This window comes from Ranitomeya variabilis, chromosome 1 (assembly GCF_051348905.1).
Source record: "Ranitomeya variabilis isolate aRanVar5 chromosome 1, aRanVar5.hap1, whole genome shotgun sequence".
NCBI classification, from domain to species: Eukaryota; Metazoa; Chordata; class Amphibia; order Anura; family Dendrobatidae; genus Ranitomeya; species Ranitomeya variabilis.
The window spans coordinates 614,835,322-614,854,976 of NC_135232.1; the positions used below are offsets into that span (position 1 = coordinate 614,835,322).

Sequence of the window (19,655 nt, forward strand, 5' to 3'; positions counted from 1 at the left end):
CACCAGCCATGTGTACGATTATCGGCCGAAAGCCTCTCTGGAACCAATAATCACCCCATATAAAGGTATCTTTATAAGTTAAAGATTCAGAATACTATGACTTTTATCATATCCTGAACAGTCAAGTTTTTTATGAACCGTTAAGGTTTTCTGGTTGAAGTAAAAAAAACTCTGAGTGTTTACAGTTTGAAACCATAAAATGTTGAAAAATTATGTCATTCTTGAGTATATCACTCAATGGTGCTCATAAACGTGTCAAATTTGATCTATAATATACTTTAATATACGTTACTTTAATCTTTAATATACTTAAGAACAGGGCCCCAGACATCACACAGGGGGTCTGAAACACCGCACAGTGGTCCAAAATATTGCTGTGCTCTGCCTGGGGCCCCATATGCTGCCTGGGGCCCCTGTGCTCTGCCTGGGGCCCCATATGCTGCCTGGGGCCCCTGTGCTCTGCCTGGGGCCCCATAGGCTGCCTGGGGCCCCTGTGCTCTGCCTGGGGCCCCATATGCTGCCTGGGGCCCCTGTGCTCTGCCTGGGGCCCCATAGGCTGCCTGGGGCCCCTGTGCTCTACCTGGGACCACTGTGCTCTGCCTGGGGCCCCATATGCTGCCTGGGGCCCCTGTGCTCTGCCTGGGGCCCCTGTGCTCTGCCTGGGGCCACTGTGCTCTGCCTGGGGCCCCATAGGCTGCCTGGGGCCCCTGTGCTCTGCCTGGGACCACTGTGCTCTGCCTGGGGCCCCATATGCTGCCTGGGGCCCCTGTGCTCTGCCTGGGGCCACTGTGCTCTGCCTGGGGCCCCATATGCTGCCTGGGGCCCCTGTGCTCTGCCTGGGGCCCCATATGCTGCCTGGGGCCCCTGTGCTCTGCCTGGGGCCCCATGTTCTGCCTGGGGCCCCTGTGCTCTGCCTGGGGCCCCTGTGCTCTGCCTGGGGCCCCATGTTCTGCCTGGGGCCACTGTGCTCTGCCTGGGGCCCCTGTGCTCTGCCTGGGACCACTGTGCTCTGCCTGGGGCCCCATATTGCTGCCTGGGGCCCCTGTGCTCTGCCTGGGGCCCCATATGCTGCCTGGGGCCACTGTGCTCTGCCTGGGGCCCCATATGCTGCCTGGGGCCCCTGTGCTCTGCCTGGGGCCCCTGTGCTCTGCCTGGGGCCCCTGTGCTCTGCCTGGGGCCCCATGTTCTGCCTGGGGCCACTGTGCTCTGCCTGGGGCCCCATAGGCTGCCTGGGGCCCCTGTGCTCTGCCTGGGACCACTGTGCTCTGCCTGGGACCACTGTGCTCTGCCTGGGGCCACTGTGCTCTGCCTGGGGCCCCATATGCTGCCTGGGGCCACTGTGCTCTGCCTGGGGCCCCATATGCTGCCTGGGGCCCCTGTGCTCTGCCTGGGGCCCCTGTGCTCTGCCTGGGGCCCCATGTTCTGCCTGGGGCCACTGTGCTCTGCCTGGGGCCCCATAAGCTGCCTGGGGCCCCTGTGCTCTGCCTGGGACCACTGTGCTCTGCCTGGGGCCCCATATGCTGCCTGGGGCCCCTGTGCTCTGCCTGGGGCCCCATATGCTGCCTGGGGCCACTGTGCTCTGCCTGGGGCCCCATATGCTGCCTGGGGCCCCTGTGCTCTGCCTGGGGCCCCATATGCTGCCTGGGGCCCCTGTGCTCTGCCTGGGGCCCCTGTGCTCTGCCTGGGGCCACTGTGCTCTGCCTGGGGCCACTGTGCTCTGCCTGGGGCCCCATATGCTGCCTGGGGCCCCTGTGCACTGCCTGGGGCCCCATATGCTGCCTGGGGCCCCTGTGCTCTGCCTGGGGCCCCATATGCTGCCTGGGGCCCCTGTGCTCTGCCTGGGGCCACTGTGCTCTGCCTGGGGCCCCTGTGCTCTGCCTGGGACCACTGTGCTCTGCCTGGGGCCCCATATGCTGCCTGGGGCCCCATATGCTGCCTGGGGCCCCTGTGCTCTGCCTGGGGCCACTGTGCTCTGCCTGGGGCCACTGTGCTCTGCCTGGGGCCACTGTGCTCTGCCTGGGGCCCCTGTGCTCTGCCTGGGTGTAGGACACTGGTGACGTCACTTATCTCCGGACATTAGCTCCGGACATTAGCTCCGAACATTATCTCCGGACATTAGCTCCGGACATTAGCTCCGGACAATAGCTCCGGACAAAGCCACGGAAGTTGGCACAAATTGCAGGAAGTAGTATTCTAGGCAATTATATATTAGATAGTACATGACTGGAAAATAACAATGACTGCAATTCAGATGGGTAATTTAGAGAAAATATGAAGAAATATTATTTGCATAATAATTTGGAACACAGTGTGTATATATATATATATATATATATACATATATATATATATATATATATATATGTATCTATCTACTATATAATTGTCTAAGGCTCTGTGCTGTATACTACGTCACTGGGCAATATACAATGGAACTGGGCAATATACTACGTCACTGGGCAATATACTGCGTGGTTCTGTGCTGTATACTATGTGGGCTGGGCAATATACTACGTCACTGGGCAATATACTACGTGGCTGGGCAATATACTACGTGGCTCTGTTCTGTATACTACGTCACTGGGCAATATACTACATCACTGGGCAATATACTACGTCACTGGGCAATATACTACGTGGCTGGGCAATATACTACGTGGACATATTCTAGAATACCCAATGTGTTAGAATCGGGCCACCATCTAGTATATATATATATGTTCAGCCCTGATAAATGAATAAAGCCTATACTCACCTCCTGTGTCGGTGCCGTTCCCACAGTGGCTGTGATGACCCCCCCAGGGCTGTGATGTGTTGTGACACGTGATGCCCGGTGCCAATGAGAGCTGATGTCACTGTCTCCATTTTAGGACAAACTGAACATAAAGAAGTTTGGAATCAAGCAGCTCATCCTGGACTTCTCTTCATGTTCAGTTTGTCCGAAGGCGGAGACAGTGACACCAGCACTGATTGGCACCAGGCATCACGTGTCACAACACTACATCACAGCCCCAGGGTGCCATCACAGCCGCTGTGGGAACGGTGCCGGCATAGGAGGTGAGTATAGGCTTTATTAATTTATTAGGGCCAATCATTTAGTTTAAGATGAGGTTGTCCTAGTGGGAGACAATCCCTTTAAGCAGTGGACTCTTTATTAGCTCATATGGCAACATTTCAGTTCCATATCAGAGAAATGTTCTGTTATTGATCCGAAACGTTGCCACTTGGGCCAATAAAGAGTCCGACACTTTTATCACAATCAGAGTGCTGTGTGTGTACATTATACATTACATGATAGACACACTCACACTGTTTAGGTGAAACTGCTGCTGCGGTGTGTGCGCTATATAGGTGAGACCACCGTGTGCACATACTGCGATCGCTGGGTATAGCCCATATAGGCCAGCCGCAGTGTATATGTATGTGGGTGGGTTGCTGCCTAGCGGTAAAACCGGTGACCCCTGCTAGAGGCAGAGCTTAAAGTGAGAACTAGTGGTGTCTCCCAAGACTGGGCACAGCACTAAGTACGGAGACACTTTCTAGCTTCTTTATATTGTTAAATTGCATATTTACTAACACGAACTGTTTGGATTGCTGTGGCTGTTTCTGCCTCGTGATCTCTGTCCGTGGCATCCAGGCACCTGCAGATACAGCACACACTGCTCATACAGAAAACTTCCCTCAGCAGTACAGCTGTAAGGCTGAGCCCGCCCTCCCATGTGACTGATCACATGGTAGTGACGTCACCAAAGGTCCTTTAAGCCCACTAGGATTTAGCATCTTGCTTCCTCAGACGGTAAGGACATGCCATATTGGGGGGGGGGGACGGTAATACGCTGTCAGGCGGAGGCGCATCAGCAATAATGTCTAATCCGAGAGACTCGGGTCTACTGTGCTGATCACACTGATGTTCCCGAATGTTTAGAATGAAAACATCTCCATTCTGACCAGGCTGAAGTTGGTTTCTTATTCGGCCATTTTTTTCTTTTCTGTTTTCTTTATAGGTTTAACAACAAAAAATAATCACCACAATAATAACATACAATGCAGCGAGGTGCCTGATGTGAATACACTGAAAAACAGCTACAAAAATGATATAACTGGCACAGAAATGGGCATCAAGGAGGGCGACGAAGGGTGTTATTCATAGGGTTAAATGACTTTGGGCCACTGAGATCACACTGCAGACATATAGAACAGGGAACCCACATCAAACCCAGGTCTCTCCAGCCTGGCCCAAATGGGTTCTGGGCATCAGAGCTGGCATCAAAGTGGGCAGTCGATTTTGGCCATTTGAATAAGTAACTGGTGTTATTAAGGGGTTAAATGACTTTGGGCCACTGATCTCACACTAAGAATACACAGATGGTGATGCCCTGCATCAAACCCAGGTCCCTATAGCCTGGCCCGAAGGGGTTCTGGGCATCAGAACTGGCATCAAAGTGGGCAAACAGCCAATTTTCAGAGATTTAAATAAGTAACTGGTGTTTTTAAGGGATTAAATGACATCTGTGTATTCTTAGGGCTCCTTTTCATTTGCGAGACATACGTCCAGAGTCTCGCAGGTTAAAACCCTCCTCTGGCGCCGGCACTCCAGAGCGGAGCGTGCGGCTGCATAGCAACATATGGAACTGCACACTCCGCTCCAAAGTGCCGGCACCAGAGGAGGGTTTTAACCTGCGAGACTCTGGACGTATGTCTCGCAAATGAAAAGGAGCCCTAAGAATACACAGATGTAATTTAATCCCTTAAAAACACCAGTTACTTATTTAAATCTCTGAAAATTGGCTGTTTGCCCACTTTGATGTCAATTCTGATGCCCAGAACCCATTTGGGCCAGGCTGGAGGGACTGGGTTTGATGCGGGGCATCACTATCTGTGTATTCTTGGTGTGAGATCTGTGGCCCAAAGTCATTCAAGCTACACTTGCCTTCAAATTAGCCCTCACCTCTGCTAAACAGACCTATTTCACAAACCTTGTATCTTCATTATCCTACAACCCAAAACAACTGTTCAGGACATTTAACTCTCTCCTCCGCCCACCACTGCCACCTCCAACTCCCAAACAAGGCAAACCTTTAATGTTCCACCACCCCAACCACTCCATATACCAGACCTCTGCCCTTCCCCAATAACTTCCCTCTCCAACATCACTGAAGGAGAATTTACTCGCCTCCTTTCCAAATCATACCTCACCACCTGTGCACTTGACCCCATCCCTTCCCACCTGCTCCCCACCTCACTAACACGCTCATTCCAGCCCTAACCCAACTCTTCAACCTATCGCTATCTTCTGGTACCTTCCTCTCTGCCTTCAAACATGCCACCATCACACCCATCCTCAAAAAAAACTAACCTTGATCCAACTGCTATGCTCAGATATCGCCCCATATCACTACTCCCGTTTGCTTCAAAACTCCTTGAGCAGCATGGCCATGCTCAACTTTCCTCCCACCTCTCATCTAACTCTCTCCTTGACAACCTCCAATCTGGCTTCCGCCCCCACCACTCCACCGAAACTGCCCTGAAAAAAATTACTAATGACTTACAGCCAAAGCTAACAGACAGTTCTCCATTCTCCTTCTCGACCTGTCCTCTGCCTTCGACACAGTCGACCACTGCCTACAGCTACAGATTCTTTCTCCCCTTGGCATCAAAGGCCTTGCCCTGTCCTGGATTGCTTCATACCTTTCCAAAAGCACATTTAGCATTTCCGCGCCCACTACCTCCTCATCCCGCCCTCTCTCTGTTGGAGTCCCTCAAGGCTCTGTCCTACGGCCCCTACTTTTTTCCATCTATACTTTTGGCCTAGGACAACTCATAAAGTCCCATGGCTTCCAGTACCACCTGTATGTGGACGACACTCAGATCTACCTCTCTCTGGCCCAGATGTCACCTCTCTGCTGTCCAGAATCCCAGAGTGTTTGTCAGCCATATCCTCCTCCACCTCTCGCTTCCTAAAACTCAATGTAGACAAAACCAAACTCATCATCTTTCCACCATCTCGTGTATCCACCCTACCTGATCTATCTATTATGGTAAACGGCATCACGCTCTCTCCCGCATCTGAAATCATCTGCCTCGGGGTAACTCTAGTCTCTGCCCTGTCCTTCAAACCGCATGTCCAAACTCTTGCCACCTCCTGTCGCCTCCAACTGAAAAATATTGCCAGAATACGTCCCTTCCTCAGCCCACAATCTACTAAAACTCTTGTGCATGCCCTCATCATCTCCTGCCTCGATTACTGCAACACCCTCCTCTGTGGCCTCCCCGCTAACTCCCTTGCACCACTCCAGTCTGTCCTCAACTCTGCGGCTTGGCTAATCCACCTCTCTCCTCGCTACTCCCCTGCTTCTCCCCTCTGCAAATCCCTCCACTGGCTCCCAATCCCCCAACGAATCCAGTTCAAACTACTAACACTGATCTACAAAGCCATCCACAACCTGTCCCCTCCCTATATCTCTGAACTAATCTCCCAATACCTTCCCTCACGTAATCTCCGATCCTCCCAAGACCTCCTACTCTCCTCCACACTTATTCGTTCCTCACACAACCGCCTCCAAGATTTTTCCCAAATATCCCCCATCCTCTGGAATTCCACCACCCTCGGATCCTTCAGACGGAACCTGAAAACCCATCTTTTCAGGAAAGCCTACAGCCTGCAATAACCATTCTACCGCCTCACCACCACCCGAGCTGCCGCACCCCCAACCTTCTGTCTCTTCTCCTTTATCCCATAGAATGTAAGTCCGCAAGGACACGGTCCTCTCCCCTCTGTACCAGTCTGTCATTGTAAATTTGTTTACTGTAAACGATATCTATAACCCTGTATGTAACCCTTTCTCACGTACAGCACCATGGAATTAATGGTGCTATATAAATAATTATAATAATTTAACCCCTTAAAAACACCAGTTACTTATTCAAATTGACAAAATCTGCTGTTTGCCAACTTTGATGCCCAGAATCTATTTGGACCAGGCTGGGGGGACCTGGGTTTGATGTAGGGCATCACTATCTGTCCATTCTTCGTGTGAGATCAGTGACTCAAAGTAATTTAACCCCTTATAAAAACATCAGTTACTTATTAAAATGGCCAAAATCTGCTGTCTGCCCACTTTGATGCCAGTTCTGATGCTCAGAACCCATTTGGGCCAGGTTGTAGAGACTTGGATTTGATGTGGGCTCCCTGTTCTTTATGTCTGCACTGTGATATCAGTGGCCCAAAGTCATTTAACCCTTTCATTAACACCCTTTGGTGCCCACTTTGATGCCAATTTTTGTGCCAGTTTTATAGTTTTTGTAGCTGGCTAAGTGTATTCACATCAGGGCGCCTCACTGCTTTTTATGTTATTACTGTGATGCTTATCTTTTGTTTTGTATGTTATTACTGTGATGCTTGTGTTTTGTTGTTAAACCTATAAAAAGCAGAAAATAAAAAATTACCGAATAAGAAACTGACGAGTAAGAAACCAACTTCAGCCTCGTTTCATTCTGTTAGTCTGTGAATAGCGGACAGCACGATGTCACCGAGTTCTGTCTAATGCTTTCCCCATAGGCATAGACATGAATGGCCGAGTGCAGCCTGATGCATTCCCCATACCCATAGACATGAATGGCCGAGTGCAGCCTGATGCATTCCCCATACCCATAGACATGAATGGCCGAGTGCAGCCTGATGCATTCCCCATACCCATAGACATGAATGGCCGAGCGCTGCCTGATGCTTTTCACAGACCGATAGACATGAATGGCCGAGTGCCATCCCATAATTAGGTGGAACTCGTGCGTGCTTTTTTTCTTTTCCTCGTACTAACTAGGTCCAAGGAAAAAAAAAATCAGGAGTGCATGGCCCCATAGAATAACATGAGGATGAGTGCAATCTGTCACAATGATGGCTGTCACCCGTCTGATCATTACAGTCGTGTGCACTTAGGATTCTGCTGAGAGAAGCATCTTGTGACAACCACCTGTACCGAGAAAAAGAGGGAATCCTGACGGTGAATATTACACACTGCTATTGTTACACTTCCCGCAGGCTTAGAGTAATGCTCCTGTAAGGGTATGTGCACACGTTGCGGAATGGTGTGCGGATTTTTCCGCACTGATTTTAGTAAATCCACAGGAAAATCGCATATTCTTTTTTTCTGCAGGGCAGTATGTGAAATCTCTGTTTGTAGCCCAGCTGGGTATATCTTCAGTCTTCTCTGGGGTCGTGTGTTTTGACCCCCCCTCCCAGACACTTTCAATTACAACTTGTTAGGGTTCTGCCACTGCTAGATCAGCTGCCATGCTGTGATTACAAGCACTTTGCAATTGTATCCAATAATGAGGATGAGATAACCCGTTTCATTTCCCCTGTACTGGTGCAGCAGGGAAATAGAACATGTGCAGGCGGGTTCCACCAATTCACTCGATTTCTCTTGTTATTGCCTTACTAAGTGGGGTATAAAATTCTTTAAAAGGTCTCTCTGAGAATGTGATTTTAATATATGCCATCACATATTTCATGCTGCAATCCGTCTGTCATATTTCCGGATAAGTTGCAGTTTGAAGAAAACTGCTTGACATGTGTCTTGTTTGTCAGGATTGTGAACAATTATATTTTACTAGATGGCGGCCCGATTCTAACGCATTGGGTATTCTAGAATATGTATGTATGTATATAGCAGCCACATAGTATATAGCACAGGCCACATAGTATATAGCAGCCACGCAATACATAGCACAGGCCACGCGGTATATAACACAGCCCACGTAATGTATAGCACAGGCCACAAGGTATATAACACAGCCCACGCAGTATATAGCAGCCACGCAGTATATAACAGCCCACATTGTATATAGCAGTGTGGGCACCATATCCCTGTTAAAAAAAATAAATAATTAAAATAAAAAATAGTTATATACTCACCCTCCGGCGTCCAGCGAAGCTGTCCCGATGTGTGCGCGCTGCTGCCGCCAGCTTCCGTTCCCAGAGATGCATTGCGAAATTACCCAGATGACTTAGCGGGTAAGACCGCTAAGACATCTGGGTAATTTCGCAATGCATCTCTGGGAACGGAAGCTGGCGGCAGCCGCGCGCGCATCGGTGGACGACGAAAGGTGAGAATAGCAGGTTTTTTGTTTTTATTATTTTTAACATTAGATTTTTTTTTACTGTAGATGCTGCATAGGCAGCATCAAAAGTAAAAAGTTGGTCACACAGGGTTAATAGCAGCGTTAACGGAGTGTGTTATAACGCAGTCCATTAACGCTGCCATTAAACCTGTGTGAGCGCTGACTGGAGGAGAGTATGGAGCGGGTGTAGGGCACTGACTGGACGGAAATAGGGAGGGACTAATTCTCGGCCGGCCTGTACCCGTCGCTGGCAGCCGCGACCAATCAGCGACGCGGGATTTCCGTGACAGACAGACGGAAGTGCCCCTTAGACGATTATATATACTAGCTGGTAGCCCGATTCTAACACATCGGGTATTCTAGAATATGTATGTAGTTTATTTATGAAGATTTTATAATACATTGAATACACAGGATTCGGCCAACCGCGACCAATTAGCGAAGCGTGGTTCAAATCCCGCTCCAATTCGCAGCCGGACTGCGCCTGTCGCTGATTGTTCGCGGCCGGCCATGTAGTATATAACAGCCCACGTAGTAAATAGCACAGGTACGTAGTATATTGCACAGCCACGTAGTATATAGCACAGCCCACGGAGTGTATAACAGCCCACATAGCATATAACACAGCCACGTAGTTTATAACAGCTCATGTAGCATATAACAGCCCACGCACGCAGTATAACACAGGCCACGTCATGTATAACACAGGCCACGTCGTGTATAACACAAGCCACGTAGTATATTGCACAGGCCACGTAGTGTATAACACAGGCCACGTCGTGTATAACACAGGCCACGTCATGTATAACACAGGCCACGTAGTGTATTGCACAGCCCACGTAGTGTATAACACAGGCCACGTAGTGTATTGCACAGCCCACGCAGTATATTGCACAGCCCACATAGTCTATTGCACAGCCCACGCAGATGTGGGCATCATATCCCTGTTAAAAAAAAAAAAAAGAATTCAAATAAAAAATAGTTTATATACTCACCTTCCGTTGGCCCCGGATCCAAGCGAGGCGTTTACCGATGCTCCTCGTGCGCTCCGGTCCCCAGAGTGCATTGCAGGCTCGCGTGATGATGACGTAGCGGTCTCGCGAGACCGCAATGCATGGAGCGGTCACCGGAGCATCGTGAGGAGCAGGGAAGGCCGGTTCTGGATCTGAGGGGCCGACGGATGGTGAGTATATAACTATTTTTTATTTTAAAAAATTATTTTTAACATTAGATCTTTTAACTATTGATGCCACATAGGCACCATCAATAGTCAAAAGTTGGTAACACAGGGTTAATAGCAGCGGTAACTGAGTGGGTTACCCACGGCATAACGTGGGCAGTTACCGCTGCCATTAACCCTGTGTGAGTGCTGACTGGAGGGGAGTATGGAGTGGGCACTGACTGCGGGGAGGAAGGAGCTGCCATTTGCCGCCGGACTGTGCCAGTCGCTGATTGGTCGCGGCAAAACGGCCACGACCAATCAGCAACTTAGATTTCAAGGACAGACAGAGGCCGCGACCAATGAATATCCGTGACAGACAGAAGTGACCCTTAGACAATTATATAGTAGATATATATAGATCTGCTCACTCAGCCTAGGAGCAGAGGAAAAAAAATTCTGAGCACAATGTTTTTTTTTCCTCTAGCTTCAGTCCCCTCTGTGCTCATTTGTAAACCTGTTCTGCTTAGTCAGTCAGAGCTTTAGGGCTACTTCTCACTTGCGAGAAATATGTCCGAGCCTTGCAGGTTAAAACCCTCCTCTGTCGCCGGCACTTGGGAGCGGAGCGTGCAGCTACATGTTTTGCTGTGCGGCCGCACGTACCGCTCTGGAGTGCCGGCGCCAGAGGAGGGTTTTAATCTGCGAGACTCAGACGTATTTCTCGCAGGTGTGAAGGAGCCCTTAGGGTATGTACACACGCTGCGGAATGGTGTGCGGATTTTTCCGCACTGATTTTGGTAAATCCGCAGGAAAACTGCACTGCGGATTTACCGCGGTTTTTGTGTGGATTCCTATTGAGGAGCAGGTGTAAACCGCTGCAGAATCCGCACAAAGAATTGACATGCTGCGGAATATAAACCGCTGCGTTTCCGCTCGCATGTGCACTACGAATGTTTTCCATGGTACTGTAAACTCATGGAAAACTGCTGCAGATCTGCAGCAAAATCTGCAGCATGTGCACATAGCCTAACAGAAGGGAACGGAGAAGGACTGAGGCTGGACAATGAGCACAATGGGTTTTTCTGTCAGCAGAGAAATTTATTTTCTTCTTGCTGCTTCTCGGCTGAGTGAGCACATCAGTTGTTTGTTCATCATGCCTATCTTCATGCTGTGATTCTTCAGGCTGCAACTCATCCTGACCACATGGCTTGGACAGGATGCAGCTTGAAATATGTTATGATGGCCAGTTCCATCACATTCTTGGAAAACCACTTTAAGTATGAAATCATTATAGTTAACACTCTTCCACTAAGAGACAAACTCATAATGAGAGCCGCCATGATCAGCTGTTACCTATTGAATAATATACTTTTTCCTCATTGTTACGTGTGGAGTCCCCTGGAACCGATTTACCTTTTTCCTTTCTTTTAGAGTAGGAAATTGCATCTGGATTCAATGGACATATAGAAGCGACGTGACTGATACGCAGCAGCTCATTGTGATACTATGGCAGGAATGGTTCGGATGAACAGTGGACTCCGCCTATGTAAGAACCATCCGTGGAGTAGGCATTGTCTTGCTTTTTATCCAGCCGTTCCACATCCTGTGGTATACATCAATAGTTACAGGAGACCCGGCCTTCCTCCAGATAAAACACCGTTTTGGAAGAAGACAGATTTCAGTATCAAAAATGGAGTCAACAGTGTGAAGAAACACTTTGGTCTTCTGATGAAAGAAGCAGCTGATCATCTTAGAGGGCCAAATGGTAAAACCATAAGGCAGGATATGTTGGAGCAGACGAGCGTGGTGTGGGAGTTCAGAGAGTCAGAAGATCTGGACAAATGGTTGGTGTCCTCAGACGTGGAGATCGGTGGTAAAAGCCAGGCCTTTCTGAAAATTGGCAACAACAGCCAGACAGCCCTCTTTTATGGAGTTCTTAATAATGATGTGCCCCGCGATGGAGAAACCAGATTTAGTGGATACTGTACCTTGAGAACAAAGGCTCCAAAGGTTTGTAGAACATATCATTGGCATATGAAGGTTTATTGTAGAACCTGATGAGAGTTTTCAGTTTTTTCTTCCTCCATTTCTTCGAAGAGTCTTATATTATTTTAACATAGCCATGGGAGGGTCTTTTTTTGCGGCATTACAATATAAAAAATAAAATAATTTTATATACCGTATATAAAATTTGTTTGCAGTCAACATTTTCAGAAGTTAATGTTTTGGATGGCGAGTCGGCATGTTTTGTGATATCATTCCGTGATTAGTAGCATTTTAATCTTTTTTTTTTTTAAATATATACAATTTTTGGGGATAAGAGTGGCAATCAAAAACCTAAATTTTTTTCCACCTTTTCGGCTTATATTTTTTTGTTTGCCCCTTATGTTTGGTATTCTATATGTAAATGTTGACAGTAGTGACATACTCACCAAGCAGTCTTCTCCCTGGCACCGCATGACCACATCTGTAACCTCCTGGATTAGTGTGTGTGGTGTAACGATTACTCTCTCATTGCAAGTCTGTGAGACTTAAGGTACCTTCACACGAAGCGACGCTGCAGCGATAGCGACAACGATGCCGATCGCTGCAGCGTCGCTGTTTGATCGCTGGAGAGCTGTCACACAGACCGCTCTCCAGCGACCAACGATGCCGAGGTCCCCGGGTAACCAGGGTAAACATCGGGTTGCTAAGCGCAGGGCCGCGCTTAGTAACCCGATGTTTACCCTGGTTACCAGCGTAAAAGTAAAAAAAACAAACAGTACATGCTCACCTGCGCGTCCCCCGGCGTCTGCTTCCTGACACTGACTGAGCTCCGGCCCTAACAGCACAGCGGTGACGTCACCGCTGTGCTTTCACTTTCACTTTAGGGCCGGCGCTCAGTAAGTGTCAGGAAGCAGACGGCAGGGGACGCGCAGGTGAGTATGTACTGTTTGTTTTTTTTACTTTTACGCTGGTAACCAGGGTAAACATCGGGTTACTAAGCGCGGCCCTGCGCTTGGTAACCCGATGTTTACCCTGGTTACCAGTGTAAAACATCGCTGGTATCGTTGCTTTTGCTTTCAAACACCGATACACAGCGATCGGACGACCAAATAAAGTTCTGGACTTTATTCAGCGACCAGCGACATCACAGCAGGATCCTGATCGCTGCTGCGTGTCAAACGAAACGATATCGCTAGCCAGGACGCTGCAACGTCACGGATCGCTAGCGATGTCGTTTCGTGTGAAGGTACCTTAAGAGCTCATGCACATGTTTCCTTGGATAGCACTCGGACCAATGTTATTCAATTATTTTGCAAAGTGAAATATCAGCATGCTGTGATTTCACTCTGAAATCTGATGCCACTCACCTATTTAAGATTATGGGAGCGTGGAAATAACCGGACTGCAATTAGACATCCGAGTGCAGTTCAATTTCTGTGCACTCACAATAAAAAAATGGAGAAATTTTGCTCTCCATCTTCTCACAGTGAGCTCCTATTCTCTAATCTGACAGTATCGGATCACACTACGCCGACATTCAGATCAGAGTGTCATTGGCATAATGAATCTCATTCACTTGGATGTGAGACTCTACGGTGGTGTAAACGCACCTTAAGGTTGAGGCTTTATAGTCTTAGACTTGCTTTCCAAATACATAGCACTGTGATTGGGGTGGTGATACTAAATATTTAGTTTTTAAATTTCTCTATTTTTGAATGGTTAAAGATCAGCAATCAGAGCTAGCTGCGGTCGTAGAACAGGCACTTGCCCAGTATCGGACGAGTTCTGCTCTGTACACCCCGCACCTGACGTACATGTCAGGAAAGGGGTTAACGGTATCAACTCACTAACACCAGCATTAGGCTGGGACCAATTTAATTTGTATATGTTGGATTGAAGGCTTTTGTTATATTAAACATCGCCCAATGGGTAATGTGTTCCTTCCTTTCATGAATGATTATTTTTTGTTTATAAATTACAGGGATCGTTCAATCGTAAATTGTCTTATGATTGGTCCAACTTTAACATTTTGCATCTGAGGATTCGGGGAGATGGCAGGCCCTGGATGGTGAACATCCAGTCTGAGACATATTTTAGTGCTCAGTGGGACGACTTATACAATTATTTCCTCTACACTCGTGGTGGGCCGTACTGGCAGGACGTTAAGGTAATGATTTACTGCATCACCGTTTTGGAAACAGCATTAGCACAATAAACATTTTAGTATGGTTTTCTGTAAATCTATATTTTTAGTAATTTTTTTTCTGACAAGTTGTTACTCATCCACAAAATATGGGACAAGTCAGGTCCTGGGATATCAGTGATCAGTAAGTTGTCCCTTATCCCAAATTTTTATCTTTCGTTTCTCATCTGCAATACCAGTTCAATTTGGGAAAGGTCTGTATTAGCCCTTGTTCACACCTCGTTATTCGAATACCTTAATATTCTCCATTGACTTAATGCAAGAAAATTGTCCCCTGTATTCATGAGGGGATCCACTTTTCAGTTACCGTTGACAGACAGCTGGGGCATGATCTCCTTGTGAATACAACAAGTTTATATGCTTTCTCCATGTTCTGCGTTTCCTGTATCTTAAGAATTCTGCGGCACTGACAAGACACTGCCAAAAAGCACTGTGCAGCGGTTACATCGCAGCACAACACTACAGGGCGATTTTAGTATTCTACAAATTATGCTTCTAAAAACAGTTGCAATTAAGGGTCACATTCTGATCCCCAGGTTACCATAACCGCACCACAGAAGTCACAAAAATGTAACCAGTTGGGTGTTTGTGTACCACCCGTTACTCTAGGGGGTCACAAAGCTGGCATACAGCATCTTTATTTTTCAACTGCACAACATCACATGCCCCCCAGCCTTAGGAGCAGATTCATCCCTATAAATTAAATATTTATATTTGAGAAAGGCTCTCCATGAGCTGAAACGTCGCCATGATGGGCTATTAAACTTGAACACTTTTTGAACTCATTTGCAATGGTGTGCTGCCTCTGACTTTTTGGACTCTCATTATAAGGTTTGGTACATGCCTGAGGGGCTTTGCACCCAGAATGTTTTTTCTGTGCTGCTCTCACTTTTTGCTATAGTTATAAATTAAATAGATAAAAAGCCACTAGATAATATATATCTATTTGCATGCTGTTCTGTTAAACCCCATTCACACACATAATACTGTTACATTCCCTTCCGACTGATAACGGTAATGATACAGTACTTGTGGTAGTTCAGCAGCCCATTCCCCTTCCATGTTGCCTTTATATAGGACATGTTATTGGGGGAGATTCACTTTAACTCTTTTCCAACTGTTCACAGATTCCTTTATCCAAGTTCTTTTTGACAAGTCGAGGAAGGATTCAGGATGGCCAGTTCCCCCTGTGGCCAGATAAGGCGAGTACAACGGTTAATACACTGCTACTTAGCATCACACTTGAGGGGTAAATTTAGCAATTTGGGTACCCGATATCAGGCAGCCCACTGTAATTATGGCACCCAGGGGCGAGTGCATTAACGCACAAATGGCTGTTTTTTTTTTACATTTCAAAGTGTAACCTTTTTTCTTTTTCAGATTACCACCCTTGGATTTACTCTTGCAGACAGAGCTGATGGACCGTTTCATCTTGAAATTGACTTCATTGGGTTGTGTAAAGACCAAGCACATACGGAGGAGTTTGCCTATGAACATTATCAATATAAACCTTTATAACAAGATCCTTAAGTGTTTTTGTCATCTCCTTACCAATAAATATTTGATGGACAAATCAAAGCTTTCTTTTTTAACCAAAAAGGCATTTATTAGGAATGTTACAAATATAATAAATAACATTCATGTATGTTATATCCCTATATCAGTAACATCCTATATACATCACTTGTACCTAACAGGAAATTAAAATCCGATATAAGAATTATCTACATGCTTAAATTAAAAAAAAAATAAAAAAAAATAATATAGAAATATTTTAGCCAAAGAACCAATATTTGCTGAAGTACCACTCCAGCATATTTGTGTTTCTTGTTCAATTTCAGGACTGGTTTGGTGCCATTAATCCAAGTTCCCGGACCCTAGTAATACATTTCCCAGCCGCTGGCTTCTGCGCTTCCTGATGCCACAACTTCTGACTGACCACACATCAGTTTTGTTTTGGCTCTCACACTTACATGGAGTTGTGACTTCTGCAATCACTCAGCAAACACTGGAGAGACCTGACAGGTCACAACCTGCAGAAGATGGCGGCTGGTAAGCCTCCTACCAGGGGCAAGGAACTTGCATAAGTGACTCCGCACCAGCCACCGAATATCAAAACGCTGGAGTGGTGCTTTAAGTCCAGGAGGGATTAGAATAGCTTCTAATTGTGCATTATATTTACATATTAAAGTGAAGCTGGTGATATAAATGCCCCTTCACACAGGTTAATAGTGAAGGCTCTCTCAGATGGGAGGTGTCATGGCTTTTTGTCACATACATTCTGGATCTGTGCTCAGTGTCATAGGGATGTCTGCCCCACTGGAGCACACCTATAGCAGTCTTGTGGTTTTGCCACACTTTACATATGTGTCAGAGATACAGCTGGATCTGGTTTAAGAGTCGCAAAGACCTTCTGAACGTATCTGTATGCTGAATGTAAGGGTAAAACATAGCTGTTAAATGAAAAAGGATTAATAAAATGTGGTGTTTTAAATGAGAACCATAGACATGTTGATCTATGCATCTCAATTCTCTAACGAAAGAAAACCACATCCCCTTGACCATACTCCAATTTTCTTCGTATGGATGGGCCCAACAGATTCCTTACAAAGTGCTGTTCACTTTTGGGGACAAATTTTTTAACAAAATTTTGCAGTTTGCCTTCCATAGCCTCCGTTTTGTACTGTAATGTTGGTTACAGGAGCTCACCGAATTCAATAATATCATGGTGGCAGTGAGTAGTTCAGCTGATTTATGACCACAAATCACAGCAAAGCCAAATGTGCTGGGAAACAGTCTGTAAATGCTAAGTTTTCAATTAAGCACTAGAGCAAAAATAATTTTTAGCCTTCAATAAATGTATGAAAGTATTTAAAAAAAAAAGAAGTTCTTAAGTCTGACCACTCCCTTAATCCTTCAAATACTTTAACACAAATCCCTAATAAGGAAACATGCAAACTCAGGAAGGTTGTAAAACTTTCCAAAAACCATCAAAAGCTGTCCATGCCTCACTAATTACAGCCAAGATACGGTAAGTGCAGATTACGTTACAACATGAGACACTGCACACTGGCTTCCAGGAGAAAATAGCTGTATGGACATTAGTGCAAACCTGGGCAACTTCTGGCTTTCAGGAAAAAATTAAATCTGCAGTGGCCGAGGAATAATAAGGGTCAAGTAGACTTTGGTCAGTCGATTGCACAAGTTGGTATAGGATAAAATTACTAGTATTTATCAGTTTTTATTACTTTGTTAATAAGGTTTTAGTAAGATTAGTATATAAAAACGGTGTACTGAGCTTTTACTTCCTGCGCTCATGTAGCTTCTGCTTTGGATCTGTGTGATTGTATGGTAAACAAGGATGCAATTACTGTAACCAGAAACAAGAATGTCGCTTTCAGTATTCTTATAGAGCCCCTTCTCCAAAGCAAGATATGATTTAGTATATTTCTTTAACTAGCTGCCTCATCAGAATATTAACATAACCAGTATAGCACTACTGTAGTAAGCAAAAATTTTTTTTTGTTTTTAATATCTAACCTAATAAAATACACTTTAGAACAAGAATTTGGAAAATCCGTAACTAAAACTTTCTATGGAACGGCAACTCCTCTACGTGATCCAAAAGTTTTCTCTCTCTTGTTCTTTCTGTCCTTTTCCCGGTCTTTACGTCTGGTATCTCTGCTAAAAAAAGGAAAATAAGTTATATGGGGATTGTTTTTTTTTTTTGTTTTTTTAATTTGTTAAGTGGAACTGAGCTTTCTCAACTCAACAGAGATCAATTAGACAAGAAGTGCCCTTCAGGTGCTGCCTTCCTCCTTATCTCTTTTAGGCAGTCTTCTAAACCCCCTAGTAATAAACAGCCCCCCAGGAGAGTGCTGGTGGGCTACAGAAATACATTTGGGTCATTAGAGAGGAATCACCGCAGATGAGCAATATTAGAAATATTTCACATTGTGTTCCACTCTACTAACTTCCGGTCACATTTCAAAATGTTAGTGGAGTTTGCTGTAAAAAACACCAAAAGTTGCAAACTTGTCACTGACTGCCCATCCAATACCCAGAGCAGTATCAATACCGTAGTTTCCGGCGTATAAGACGACTTTTTAACCCCTAAAAATTGTCCCAAAAGTCGGGGGTCGTCTTATACGCCGGGTACGGCGTGTGCAGGGAGCGATCCTGGATGTTCCCAGGGTCTGAAGGAGAGGAAACTCTCCTTCAGGCCCTGGGATTCATATTCATGTAAAAAATAAAGAATAAAAAAAAAAAATATGGATATACTCACCCCTCCGAGAAGCCTGGCTGTCACCGCTGCAAGCGTCTGCCTCCGTTCCTAAGAATTGCAGAGCGTGAAAGACCTTCGATGACGTCACGGTCAGGTGACAGGTCACATGAGCGGTCACGGACCAATCACAAGACTGACATCATCGAGGGTCCTTCACGCTCTGCAATTCTTAGGAACGGAGGCAGACGCTTGCAGCGGTGACAGCCAGGCTTCTCGGAGGGGTGAGTATATCCATGTTTTTTATTTTTATTCTTTATTTTTTACATGAATATGGATCCCAGGGCCTGAAGGAGAGTCTCCTCTCGTTCAGACCCTGGGAACCACACGCCGTATAAGATGACTGGGCGTATAAGATGACCCCCGTCTTATACAGCAGGCATATCCCAAATTCCATATTTTATATGGAAAAGTTGGGGGTCGTCTTATACGCCCAGTCGTCTTATACACCAGAAAATACGGTACCTACCCCATCACTAGTAGCAGAGAGCTTATGCCCACCGCATCAGGTACACTAAACCCTGACCACCAGTGTTTGCTGCATGATTTCTACAAGACATCAAGGGTTTCTACATTCATTTCTAAAGGTTCCCTCAAATACCTGGTTGGAAGATGAGGCTGTTTGTAGGTATTCTTCAATATGGACGACTTGCTCTGGACTGCACCTGTGTTTTCTTTAGTGTCTTGCCAAGGCTTCAGCTTGCCTTTAAAAAAAAAAAAAAATTTTTACATTTGAGATTGAAGATAAAGTATATATGAATTATGTCAATCGGTATAAAGAGGCTGAAATAGGCGCAAAACAATTTTTGGCCAAAAGTACAGTCGTATGAAAAAGTTTGGGCACCCCTATTAATCTTAAAGCTTAATGTTTTATAAAAATTGTTTTTTTTTGCAACAGCTATTTC

General features: G+C 46.1%; 2 protein-coding genes across 4 annotated transcripts in view; one reads left to right on the forward strand and one right to left on the reverse strand.

Moving 5' to 3' along the window:
- The first annotated feature begins 3,662 nt into the window (after nucleotides 1-3,662).
- Nucleotides 3,663-16,033, forward strand: NDUFAF1 (NADH:ubiquinone oxidoreductase complex assembly factor 1). Its single transcript, XM_077260700.1, has 5 exons — nucleotides 3,663-3,796; nucleotides 11,711-12,289; nucleotides 14,247-14,432; nucleotides 15,596-15,670; nucleotides 15,849-16,033. Exons 2-5 carry the CDS (start codon nucleotides 11,786-11,788, stop codon nucleotides 15,984-15,986), a joined length of 903 nt encoding a protein of 300 aa, XP_077116815.1. The 5' UTR covers nucleotides 3,663-3,796; nucleotides 11,711-11,785; the 3' UTR covers nucleotides 15,987-16,033.
- A 15-nt stretch (nucleotides 16,034-16,048) lies between these two features.
- The window catches only part of NUSAP1 (nucleolar and spindle associated protein 1), a 143,919-nt gene continuing 140,312 nt past the window's right edge, over nucleotides 16,049-19,655 (reverse strand). Inside the window, exons 11-13 of one of the 3 annotated variants that reach the window (XR_013215106.1) lie at nucleotides 19,352-19,454; nucleotides 16,534-18,152; nucleotides 16,049-16,476 (exon numbers count right to left, since the gene is read on the reverse strand). Coding sequence is in view for 2 of the 3 variants with exons in the window: in XM_077260697.1 (XP_077116812.1) it covers nucleotides 18,062-18,152; nucleotides 19,352-19,454 (194 nt within the window). In the remaining variant the exon portion in view is untranslated. Of the gene's footprint in view, nucleotides 18,153-19,351; nucleotides 19,455-19,655 lie in introns of all 3 variants that reach the window. The other 2 variants (XM_077260697.1, XM_077260698.1) reach the window with 2 other exon arrangements.